Raw genomic sequence first — 13414 nt, forward strand, 5'->3', positions numbered from 1 at the left:
GCAATAATGTGCATGGGTGAGGGAGTCAGGAAGGTGTCTGGAAGATAGGTTGAGAAGGGAGGTAGGGCATGGATGGACAAATGCCTACAAAAAGTAAATTCACTGACTTAAAAATGGACACACTGAACAGAGTAGTCCTACATATACCATATCTGAATAACAGACAGAACAATCGTGAGTGAAACACCCATAATTCACAGACCTGTTATGGCAAGTCAGAGGACAAACAACAACAACAACAATCACTATAAACATATTAATTAATTAGTTTACTTACTTTGTGGTGGAGGGTGAAGTGGAGATCAGTTTAGTGCAGATACTCAGAGCTGGCAGGATTGTTGACTGAAGTGCCGTACCAATACCAACAGAGAGCAACTCCTCACGCAGCTGGTTGAGTATGATGTTAATGTCTTCAGTCCTTAAATGCAGGTGGGTGTAATTGTCAAAGTGGTCAGACCATTTCAGATAGACGGCATTGAATAAATCAAGCACCGTGATTTGTATTGGACTGTATCGACTGACATTTAACTGCAGACTAATAAACTGCTCCTGTGTAATAGACAGAAAAAGTGTTTAATGTAATAGTTTAGGGAGTACATTTTATATATAAATATGCATATATGCACATATTCTCAACTACACATAAATACCACAAATATTTCAACACCAATAATGTTAATGTAAGTTACTCATGTCTAAACAACACTGCTTCCCATATCTCATATCAAAATTTAAAACACACACCTAATCAACCACTATCCTAAAGCCCAACTTGTAAGTTCAGAAATCTCCACTTAGAGGCTTGTGATTCTAATGCACCACATAGAGTGCATATATAACATCTACAGATGATGTTGGTTTCAGTCTCTGGCACAAGGCCAGCAAGTTCATGGGAGGAGTAAGTTGACTGCATTGACCCTAGACTAGAACTCAATGAAAAGATGAAAGGTAAAGTCAGCCTTGATGGAATTTGAACTCAGAACATAAACATGGATGAAATGTCACTAAGCATTTTACCTGATATGCAAATGATCCTGCCAGCTTGCCACCTTACATCTACAGATAATATTAACCAGATTATATAGGACTCACTCCAAACACTTTTAAGAGATGATACAACCAACATATACACATATGTCACAAATGGAAATTGAGAAAATAGTAGAACTGAATGTGTCTCTAGAATATCTTCAAGTGAATAACTTCATACACTAATGGTACAAGAAATTCCAGATTCTGAAACAGCAACCATGATTACTAAAGAAAAGATCTTTTGGAGAATTTTCCTTGGAAAAATTCATTGAATCAGAAAATTTGAAAATTCTTTGCATTTCAAAAAATTAGAATTTTCAGATAAAAGTTTACTTGCTAGGTGATAGACTGCTCCTATATACACTCTCTTTGATATACAGGTTTTTTTGTCAGTAATATAAATGATATTCCAGAGTGACTTATGATGTCCCAGTTAATATGATGCAATACATCCATCAAAGAAAAAGATAGTTTCTATGTGGTTGTTTGAAGTGCTAGGAATAGTAGTTAAATCTCTCTCAAACCACACTACTGTTAAAAAAAAAAGAGAACACATTAAATTGTGTAATTCTAGATACATTATGGCTGAATAAAAGTCCAGATGGTCATGACTGGAATGTCACTGATAATAGGTTTGTTCAATCAGGGCTGACCTGGGGCTAAACAACAACAACATAAATAAAACATATACATACCATTACACTTTCCCAGAATGTTACAGGGAGTTTTTTGGACTGCAGGTATTGGTGTAAGGTCTGGCAGCACCGTTCTTGTACTTCATAACATTTTGAAGTGAGGAGCAAGTCAACAACTGGCTTTAGACTGTCAGCTTCTCCAGCGACATAACTTGCAGTTGTACAATGAAACAGCAGTTCAGCATGCTCAGATAACATGCTTGAGAAACCAATCTGTATGAAGAAAACAGAAACAGAATCAGGTTTGTTTCTTAATGATTTCTGCTTTTAAATAACATGCAAATGTTAAACACATTTTGGATTTTACATCACTAAGAATTTTTAAGCTAACACCATTATCGTTTAACGTCTGCTTTCCATGCTAGCATGGGTTGGATGGTTTGACTGAAGGCTTGTGAGCCAGAAGGCTGCACCAGGCCCCAATCTGATCCGTCAATGTTTCTACAGCTGGATGCCCTTCATAACATTAACCACTCCGAGAGTGTAATGGGTGCTTTTTACATGTCACCGGCATGAGGGCCAGTCAGGCGGTACTGGCATCGGCCATGCTCAAATAGCACTTTTTATGTGCCACCAAGCACAGAAGCCAGTCTGACAGCACTAGCAATAACTATGCTCAAATGGTGTTTTATACATGCCACCAGCACAGGAGCCAGTCATGCTTGAATGGTGCTTTTTACATGCTACCAACATGGGAGCTAGTCAGTGGCCGTGGCAACGATCATGCTTGAATGGTGCTTTTAATGTTCCATTGGCATGGGTGCCAATCAGGTGGTACTGTCATCAGCCACGATGATTTCACGTGACTCAACAGGTCTTCCCAAGCATAGTTTATTGTCAGCCATTCAAGAATTTGGACCTAGAGATCTCCATTTCCAGCGACTTCGAGGGCCACCTCCCAGTGGTGTCAGGCGTCAATGAAGAGCCCTCAACTACAACAAGACGACCAAAGTTTTTTTCTTTTTTTTTCCCAAGGTCTAGGGTCTCCCACCCCCTAAGCCCTAGACCATCACCTAATTACCCTTACCTGTCTTGTTGCTTAACAACAACAACAACAACAACAAGCATAGTTTATTGTCCAATGGTTGAAGGGTACTATTAAATGGACTGATTATACAGCACTGGCTTTGGCCAATATCTTTTGAAATGTAAATGTTTAAAACACATGTTACACTCTTAGGTTTTTAAGCAGATTTTACAGAGGTTTGCCAACATCCTGTGATGTAGGGATTACAAGCATGAGGTGTAAAGTAGTGACAGAAATTAGGTTCCTTTAGGAGAGGCCATTCTATTGCAAGTATTCAGACTAGCTCTCCTATGGGATTCCATGAGTTATGGTTGCTTTCCCTGACCCCTACCTCATATGCCTTGATGTTTCTATCCTGAATAAGCCATGAAAAAAAAAAGCAAACAAATTTTTACAGAAAACTTACAGTAGGACTATTCTTGGTGGTTGATTCAATTTGTTGCCACAGATGGGTGCAAAGTTGACTCCAGTTGTCACCCAGAAAGTCGATACCAGGGGTTGCCAACACTGTATTCTTGATTATTTGAATTAATCTAGCTTGTATTAATCCACATGATGGTGGATCCAGAGGAAAATCTTGTGGAAAAGCTAAGTTAATCAGCTTCTGTAAAATACTCTTCAAATCATCTTTGCTGAAAGTATAATGAAACAAATACAAAAGCAACAATTTAGAATATTTTAATTCCACGAAACAAGATTTTTACATCTCACAAACAATTTCCCTATTGTATATATATTTGCAACCATTATCTTGCCATATAATCTCTCTATATATAAACAGCAAAATGTCTGTGTGTGTGTCCTTTATACAAATCCACAATTTTTCAGTTAGAGGGCTCGCACTTTCTATGGTCATTTAAAACCGTCCAAGGGTGGTCGTGCACATCTTTATATTTCCCCAGTCACCCCGCAAAGCCATTAAAAAATCAATAGAAGTGACTTTTTTGTGAATTTTCTATCCAAAACCCAATCAAAATGCCCAAAACTTGATACGCCAATTGAATGCCAACTAGCTGTATGAGGTTGGCATGGGTGCCAGTCGTCGAATTTGGTTCGACTTCGAATTCAATTTTGATATTTAAAGTAATTGAAAGAAACACAGAGCATCTCAAAATAAATACAGTAACAAAAGGGTTAAGGAAACACAGTGTTTTTGGAATTTTCAGCCGCTTATATTCAGTTGGTCAAACAAGTGAATGTTCATTACTGAAACTGGCGGCAATCCATCATGTCTGAGATAAGTTTGATCATAGATCTACTGGATAACTATTGATTTGTGGGAAAAAAAAAAAAACAACTACATGGCGACTTAACCTCATACAAACAGCAGCCAAATGTTCCTCGAACAATATTATACTACCTTTTAAAATGCAAGGATATATATTGGATAAAACAGTCTGAAATACCCTGAATCTAAGGGTGGTTGATCATGGCTGGAATGTCTTTGAACATAGCTCTGTTGGATCATGACTTACCTGGGGCTAAACAGCAACATATATTTATCTAGTAAAAGGGAAGAGAAATCCTATATTGAGGATGAAGAACTTACAGACTCAAGTGATTCATCATCTCTCAGGAACTTCAATGTGGTTGTTTGACCTAGTAGAAATAACAGCTAAATTTCCCTCAGATCAAATTTAATATATTCCCTATATAAACTGTTTCTAACAAGATGATCACAACTGGAATACCTTTGATAACAGGCCTGCTTAATTAGGGCTGACCAGGGTCTAAAAGACAAGGTCACAAGTTAAAGGCTTTTTAGAGTGATTAAACCGATGCTTACTTCCAACTTTGAGCTTGTAGGAGTTTCTCAACAAATATGAATATTCCATGGACTTTATTGTGCTGATCCTGAATATTGGGTATCTGGTGCAAGAGCATGATGATTTTATTGTGCCTTTGAGACGGTGCAGTTACTGCAACCATTGCACTAGCAGCAAGCTCTCGCATCTGATAGACTCGGCTCTCAGTAAGTGGCTCAATCAGCATGCTGAACTGATCACATAAGCTGGAATGAAAAATAGGAGATGGATTATCAGAAATGCTGATCAGGAAGTGAATTAAAAACATAACGAGACTATGTCATTCTAAAAACAAATAATCTCCTCTCTCTCTTTTGGAGAGGCACAAGCACCTACACGCACATATACACACACGGCAGTAACTTCCAACAACCAAATTCAATCATAAAGCTTCAGTCAGCCAGGGGCTATAGCAGAAGACACTTGCCCCAAGTGCCACGTGGTGGGACTGAATCCGAGACCATGTAGCTAGAAAGCAAGCTCCCTAACCACACAGCCATGCCCGTGCCTACAAAAAATTGTATGTACATATGCGCAGCGCTAAGCGTGTGGCAAACTTTCTACGGCCAGATGTGTTATTGAAATCTTGTAATTCAAAAAACCTATCCTAAAACCAAGGTGCCACACAAAAAAGAACACTGGTGTTGGTGATGGTGCCATGTAAAAGGCACTGGTACTGGTGCCATATAAGAAGTACTGGTGATGGTGCCACATATAAAGCAATGGTGCTGGTGCCACATAAAAACACTGGTGATAGTGCCATGAAAAAAAGCACCCAGGACACTCTTATTTCTTTATTGCCCACAAGGGGCTAAACACAGAGGGGACAAACAAGGACAGACAAACGGATCAAGTCGATTATATCAACCCCAGTGCATAACTGGTACTTATTTAATCGACCCCGAAAGGATGAAAGGCAAAGTCGACCTCGGCAGAATTTGAACTCAGAACGTAACGGCAAACAAAATACCGTTAAGCACTTCGCCTGGCATGCTAACATTTCTGTAAAGTGGTTGGCATTAGGAAGGGCATCCAGCTGTAGAAATCAAGCGAAAACAGACTATGGATGCTGGTGTGGCCCTTGGCTTTGCCAGTTCCTGCCAAGTCATCCAACTCATGCCAGCATGGAAAATGGATATTCAATGTCAGTAAATATGCATTATCATCATTTAACGTCCGTTTTCCATGCTAGCATGGGTTGGACGGTTTGACCGGGGTCTGGTAAGCCACGGAGGTTGCACCAGGCTCTGGTCTGATTTGGCAGTGTTTCTATGGCCGGATGCCCTTCCTAATGCCAACCACTCCATGAGTGTAGTGGGTGTTTTTTACATGCCACCAGCACAGGGGCCAGAGCAGGCTGGCAAATGGCCACGATTGGTTGGTGCTTTTATGTGTCACCAACACAGACGCCAGTCAGGCGGTGCTGGCATCATTACATTTGATAGAATAATCCGAATGCTAAAGAGTTAAATGTCACTCATCCTTAAGCCTCCAGAAAGTAAAAGTAAGTTCTAATTTGCAACTTACTTCACAGTGTCATCCTTGATCTTTTCACTGGCCCCTACATTGGAGAGAAGCGTCAAAACAGGAAACAAAGACGGCTGAATATGGATGGTTCTCTGAACATTCTTTGACTGAGACAATTTTGACAGAAGGAATGGCAGAAGATCTGGGAAGTGAACAGCCAATTCTTCAAGTGACATTGTATTTAAGACACATCCATCTTTAATTTTTTTCTGACCAAACATTCTTGTCATTAACGTACCTGGAAACAAGAGAGGAAAGAATCATTAGAATCTTTGTGAAACATTCAATTAATAAATGAGATGCAATAATAAGGAAACAAATTTTGACAAACTGTCAGATTCTTAAAGCTTAATAAGCAGAGATTTTCTGGTATGAAGGGTCCTTCATTTTTTTAAGCAAAAAAAATAATTAAAAAATGAAAAAAATGAAAAAAATAAAATGAAAATAAAAAATTAAAAAAAACACATTGGCAATAATATATACTCATAAAACTTAAACTGACATGGGAAAAAAATCAAATTTGATAATGATGATGACAGCAATGATGTTGATGATGACAATGATGACGTCAATTCTTTCTCTCTGTCAGTCTGTATGTCTGTCTCAGTGTTTGTCTCTTTCTCTCTCTTGTTCTTAGAATTGGCTATGCTGCACTACAAGAAGAGCTGTGGAAAGCCATTCACAATATCCCTTTCACCAGAAAAGAAGAAGAGTTGAGCAAGGAGCCAGCAACGTCTTTTCTTGGGAAACTGATATGCTACTAGAATCATCCAAGGACCAACTAATGTGCAGTAGGGAACAGAAATAAAGCAGGAAGGTGAAAAGACTGGGTCATTAGCAAACAACAATGGCAGCTGAAGTGTTAGACATGGAAACTGGCACTCCATCGGTTATGATGACAAGGGTTCCAGTATACAAGTGGTTGAGTGCTCCACAGACACCCATGCCTTTAAAGTAGTTCCCAGAGAGATTCAGTGTGATACAGAATGTGACAAGACTGGCCCTTTGAAATACAGGTCATAATCATCATCATTTAATGTCCATTTTTTATGCTTGCATAGGTTGGATGGTTTGACTGGGGACTGGCAAGCCAAGAGGCTGCACCAGGCTTCAATCTGATCTGGCAAGGTTTCTACAGCTGGATGTCCTTCCTAATGCCAACCACTCCAAGAGTGTTGTGGATGCATTTTACATGCCACCTTGCCAGCTGAGTAGCCTGGAGCAAAGCAAAATAATGTGTCTTGTCCAAGGGCACAACATACCACTGGGAATTGAACTCTTGACCCTACCATCATGAGGTGAATAACCTAATCACGAAGCCATGCATAAAAAAAAAAACATCAGTAAGGTCAATAGGCAAGAAGTGTAAGAAGAAATCAAAGCAATGTAGGTCATCAGTCAAACATGAAGCAAATCATCCCGGTCATTAAAACCCAGTGGATTGATAAATGCTCCAGCTGAGGCTCCTTCTATGCAAAAATCATTAAGTCAAGATGCCTCTTCACCAGAAGAGACAATGACAACTGGAAATGAGAAGACCAGTAAGAAAACTTTTGAGGAGAAAGCGTTCAAGGTTTATAAAATGTTGATGGGTAAAAAAAATTTTAAAAAAACACCATTTGGGCGTGGCCGTTGCCAGTGCCACCTGACTGGTCATTGTGCTGGTGGCACGTAAAAGCACCCACTACACTCTCGGAGTGGTTGGCGTTAGGAAGGGCATCCAGCTGTAGAAACTCTGCCAGATCAAGATTGGAGCCTGGTGCAGTCATATGGTTCGCCAATCCTCAGTCAAATCATCCAACCCATGCTAGCATGGAAAGCAGACGTTAAACAAACAATGAAACAATGGGTAAATAGTAATCAGTTGATCCAGTGGCTTCACATCAACGAAAGGGGCCAGTGTGCTGTAGAGCTAATAATATGAAAGGCCTAAAACAGAGTGCATTCACTCCTGATGAACCCAGAAACCTACTGGTATCTATTATTGACTTTTACTTTTATGTGTTTCGGTCATTAGACTGCAGTCATGCTGGGGCACTGTGTTGAAGAATCTTAGTTGAATGAAATTGGCCCCAGTACTTTTTTCTAAGCTTGGTACTTAATCTATCTATCAGGCTCTTTCGCTGAACCACTATGTTACAGGGATGTAAACACACTAGCACCAGTTGTCAAGCAGTGATGGGGGACAAACACAGACACAAAGACACACACAGAGACACACATGGCACATATGTGACTGATCAGCCTGAGGCTATAGTATAAGACACTAGCCCAAGGTGCCACAGTGGAACTGAACCTGAGACCAAGTGGTTGGGAAGCCAGATTCTTACCACACACCTACATGGAACTTTCTATTGGCAACACTTGGCGTAGGAGTGGCTGTGTGGTAAGTAGCTTGCTTACCAACCACATGGTTCCGGGTTCAGTCCCACTGCATGGCACCTTGGGCAAGTGTCTTCTACTATAGCCTCAGGCCGACTAAAGCCTTGTGAGTGGATTTGGTAGATGGAAACCGAAAGAAGCCCGTCGTATATATGTATGTGCGCGCGTGTGTGTGCGTGTGTGTGTGTGTTTGTCCCTTCAACAATGCTTGACAACCGATGCTGATGTGTTTACGTCTCCGTAACTTAGTGGTTCGGCAAAGGAGTCCGATAGAATAAGTACTAGGCTTACAACGAATAAGATCTGGGGTAGATTTGCTTGAGTAAAGGCGGTGCTCCAGCATGGCCACAGTCAAATAACTGAAACAAGTAAAAGAGTAAAGCAAGCTGTCTGTAAATACACAAGGAGTTTAATAATGGAACTGAAACAAACGGATGGAGCCACTTACTGAACAACTGAGTTGAAGCATTCCGTATGGCCCAGGAGGGGGATTCGAAACCAGCAATGACCAACTTGACAGCTTCACTGATGTGCGCAAGAAGTCCAGTGTTAAGGTTATTGTCTCCAAACAGAACTCTGAGGATGTTCAAAGCATGAACCTGGTTCAGGTCCCGCTTCTCACATGTTGATGCAACTGGCACTGGCTGAGATGCTGTGGCAAACAAAGACTTCATAGAGTACGTCATGAGGTGTCCCTGCAAGAAAGGAATGGCAAGAAAGGATTTAAAAGAGGGCAAACAAATTGCTATGTTTAATACAAAATATATTGTTAGGAGACCAAAAAATACCCAATTAGCCCTCTGCATGACCTAGTTGAAAAGTCTATAAAGAGTGCAGCTTTTAAGCTAGTTATTAATAAAGCAGAAGTGCCGGTGGCACGTAAAAGCACCATCCATTCGTGACCGTTTGCCAGCTCCATCTGGCACCTGTGCCGGTGGCACGTAAAAAGCACCCACTACACTCACGGAGTGGTTGGCGTTAGGAAGGGCATCCAGCCGTAGAAACACTGCCAGATCAGACTGGGCCTGATGCAGCCTTCTGGCTTCCCAGATCCCCGGTCGAACCGTCCAACCCATGCTAGCATGGAGAACGGACGTTAAACGATGATGATGATGATGAGACCAAAAAATACCCAATTAGCCCTCTGCATGACCTAGTTGAAAAGTCTATAAAGAGCACAGCTTTTAAGCTAGTTATTAATAAAGCAGAAGTGTATCATATAAATAAGCATAAATATCTATTTCTTTACTACCCACAAGGGGCTAAACATAGAGGGGACAAACAAAGACAGACAAACGGATTAAGTCGATTACATCGACCCCAGTGTATAACTGGTACTTAATTTATCGACCTCGAATGGATGAAAGGCAAAGTCGACCTCGGCGGAATTTGAACTCAGAACGTAACGGCAGACAAATTACGGCTACACATTTCGCCCGGCGTGCTAACGTTTCTGCCAGCTCGCCGCCTCATAATAAGCATAAATATCATTGATATTTTGTTGGGGGTCTAGTATTTGTCAGTTTGAGAGCTACTACACTAGTAAGCACACTGAATGGGGAAACAGTTAGCTTCTTCAGAGAAGCAGGGACTACTAATGCAGGTGTTACTTTAGAGAAATCTGATAAAGTGAAATAAATGTCAGGAAAAAAATCTTACATTTTTAGTTTTTCTTTCACTAATACAGATACACTGAACAATGATGGGGAGGCCTGCTGACCGACGGGTTATTGATACATCCAGTTCACCACTGTTTAAACTCTTTAGGATCTAGAATAGAAACGGAAAATTATAGAAAGAGATAGGTGTGTTTATATGTGGAAATGGTTACAAAGAGACAGAAGAGAAGGGAGAGAAAAAAGAACAAAGTTTGTGTGAATCTGAGAGGAGTGAGTGAAAGAGAGAAAGAGAGAGAGAGAGAGGGACAGGAGCAGACAAAAAGACAGAACACAGTTAATAATTGTATTAAAAGAATAGTTCTTCACAAGATGTCCTGTAGAAACTTTGCCAGATCAGATTGGTTCTGGTGCAGCCTCTCCTGGCTTGCCAATCCTCAGTCAAACTGTCCATCCCATGCCAAGCCAGCATGGAAAATGGACGTTCAAATGATGATGATGACAAAAATGAAAGTAAAATGAAATGAAAGAATGAGAACTCACTTGGACCAGAACTTTTTCAGGAATAGAACTGGCACTGTGTTTAGTGGAAAGCAATGTCATACAGAAATCTATAAAACCTGAACGGCAGTTCTCAATGGCACCCTGCAACAGAAAGTAATGTATTCAGATTTAACCACAATATAAAGGTGTTTTAAAATGATATTGGGATTGTGGTGCGTGTGTATGTGTGCACATGTGTGTGCATGCATGCATTGTGAAAGTGCATCTGAGCTGTCTATACAATATCTTTTATCCTTTATCTTTTAATTGTTTCAGTCATTAGACTGCGGCCATACTGGAGCACCGCCTTGAAGAATTTATACTCAAATGCATTGACGCCAGCACTTTTCTTTTAAGCCTGGTACTTAGTCTATCAATTTCTTTTGCCGAACTGCTAAGTTACAGGGACATAAACACACCAATACCAGCTGCCAAGCAGTGGAAGTGGGGCACAGACACACAGACACACATTTATATATATATGACAGGCTTCTTTCAGTTTCCACCTGCCAAATCCACTCAGAAGGCTTTGGTTGGCCTGAGGCTATAGTAGAAGATACTTGCCCAAGGTGCCACGCAGTGGGACTGAACCCAGAACCATGTGGTTGGGAAGCAAACTTCTTACCACACAGCCACATCTGCACCTAAAAGTTAATTATATTATATATGTGATATGAGGCTGAAAGCTTTAGACTCCAAGCATGGCTATGTGGTTAAGAAATTTGTTTCCCAACCACAATATTTCAGGTTCAGTCCCAGGGCATGGCACTTTCAGCAAGTGCCTTCTACTATAGCCCTGGGCCAACCAAAACCTTGTGAGTGGATTTATTTTGCAGAAACAGAAAGAAACCCAACATGTGTGTGTGTGTGTGTGGTGTGTGTGTGTGTGTGCATGTATGTCTGTGTGAATCCCCTTGTCTTGACATCTGATGATAGATGTGAATGAATGTCCTTCATTTTCAATATTTTGCAAAAACCTATCTGGCCACGGGGAAAAATTAACTTGCTTAGAAACAGTTAAGGGTTAGCAACAGGAAGGGCATCCAGTCATAAAAAACTTTACTTCAAGCATGGGGGAAAATGGACATTAAAACAATGATATAAACCTTGTTTACAAGGAATAAAAAAGTATTGGAGAGAAGGGATTACTTGATGCAAAGAACATTACTTAGAGATGGTCTACTATAGGTTCACCTATAGTGGAATAGTGCCTATAATGTTGTGATACCTATAGTGGCATGGTATCTATAGTAGTATAGGGGCATAACTGCTGTTGTAGTATGGTGGCTATTGAAGTGTGTTAGCTATTGTAGTTTGGTTGTTCTAGTGGTGAATTGGTTAGTGTGGTGATATAGCTATCATGATGATAATTACTATGGTTTGTAGTTATGATGATAATTACTATGGTTTGCGGTTATAATAGTTTGGTGGGGACTGAAACATGGAACACCATTGTGATGTTATGGCTACAATGGTATATTAGCTATTGTCATGTGAAAGCCATTATTCAATATATACCAATCTTTATTCCCAGGAAGACTCCCATTTTGCTCAGAACATTGACCTCCTGGAATCTGTCCAGAGACGTGCAACCAAACGCATACCCTCCATCAGACACCTACCATATTCTGAGCGCCTTGTTTCCCTGGGCATGGATTCACTGAAGCTCCGGCGTCTGGCGACGGACTTGGTAAACACCCACAAAGTTATCAACCACCTCACCAACAACAACACTGAACACCTTTTTGATCTCCATGTGTCTAACACACGTGGACATGCCTACAAAGTCAGAAAACAACACAGCTCCCATGACTTTCGGAAACATTTTTTCACGCTCAGAGTTGCTGAGGCATGGAATAAACTGCCTGCGTCAGTTGTTGACTGCCATGACACTGCATCCTTTAAGGCCCTCATGCTTTCCGAAATCTGCCAAAACTACACCTGATTATATATACACTTTAGATGAGTTGTAGTGCACCTGAGCACTGTACACAATGTTTTATTATTATTATGATATGATCAGTCTGCAGTGCAATCTTTTTAAGGTAACACTTACTTTTTCTATCTGTGGCCTGACCTCATCACCTGTGCAGGCATACCATAGTGGCTACAGTGCTGTGATAACTATTGAAACAGTGATGTTTAATAAGATACAATAGTTTTAAAGACCTGGTGATTATATTTAAGTGAAGGCTGTGAAATGTTCAGAAAGGTATACCAACCCGATGCCTACACTGGGTGAGGACTTTAACAAAAGTGTCACTAATTTTCTGATACACCTCGAAGGATAGGGTAAGGTTTTTGGTGGCAGTAGTGCTTCTCTTCTGATTCTTGTTCACCAAATTTACAATTTGGCCTAAGAGAGAAGAACTTTCCTGTAAAAAGCAAAAAAAAAGCATAGAGGTTAGGTAAAGAAATGAAGAAACTGTAATTGATGAAACAACGGTTTTGATTATGATGATAATGGTATAAGAGCATCGTAGTAATGAAGATTATACTAACGATGATGACATATTCAAATGATGGTGATGACATTGATAACAGATAGATTTCTTTATTGGCCACACAGGACCGAATACAGAAGGGACAAAATACAAAGTAGAGCTTTTCTTTTTGGGAAGAAGAGAAGGAAAAAAGGGTCGAATTTCAATCAAAAGGGATCGTGGAAAAAAAAAAGGTGGGACGATCAATAGGGATCGTGTATTAATAAGAAGCAAATATTAAAGCAATGCTCATGATAATGATGATGACAAAATGAGATAAATGATGATGGTAAAGATGAAGCAG

At 40.3% G+C, this 13414-nt stretch overlaps 1 protein-coding gene across 1 annotated transcript in view; it reads right to left on the minus strand.

Annotated features, from left to right (window-relative positions):
• LOC115210784 (thyroid adenoma-associated protein homolog) overlaps positions 1 to 13414 on the minus strand; it is a 112302-nt gene that overhangs the window by 18151 nt on the left and 80737 nt on the right. The window contains exons 21-29 of the mRNA XM_029779511.2: positions 12850 to 13002; positions 10628 to 10729; positions 10128 to 10238; positions 8917 to 9163; positions 6087 to 6324; positions 4541 to 4765; positions 3161 to 3386; positions 1728 to 1940; positions 278 to 549 (exon numbers count right to left, since the gene is read on the minus strand). Of these exons, the coding sequence (XP_029635371.1) occupies positions 278 to 549; positions 1728 to 1940; positions 3161 to 3386; positions 4541 to 4765; positions 6087 to 6324; positions 8917 to 9163; positions 10128 to 10238; positions 10628 to 10729; positions 12850 to 13002 (1787 nt within the window). The remainder of the gene's footprint in view (positions 1 to 277; positions 550 to 1727; positions 1941 to 3160; positions 3387 to 4540; positions 4766 to 6086; positions 6325 to 8916; positions 9164 to 10127; positions 10239 to 10627; positions 10730 to 12849; positions 13003 to 13414) is intronic.

Source organism: Octopus sinensis, linkage group LG4 (assembly GCF_006345805.1).
Source record: "Octopus sinensis linkage group LG4, ASM634580v1, whole genome shotgun sequence".
Lineage (NCBI taxonomy): Eukaryota > Metazoa > Mollusca > Cephalopoda > Octopoda > Octopodidae > Octopus > Octopus sinensis.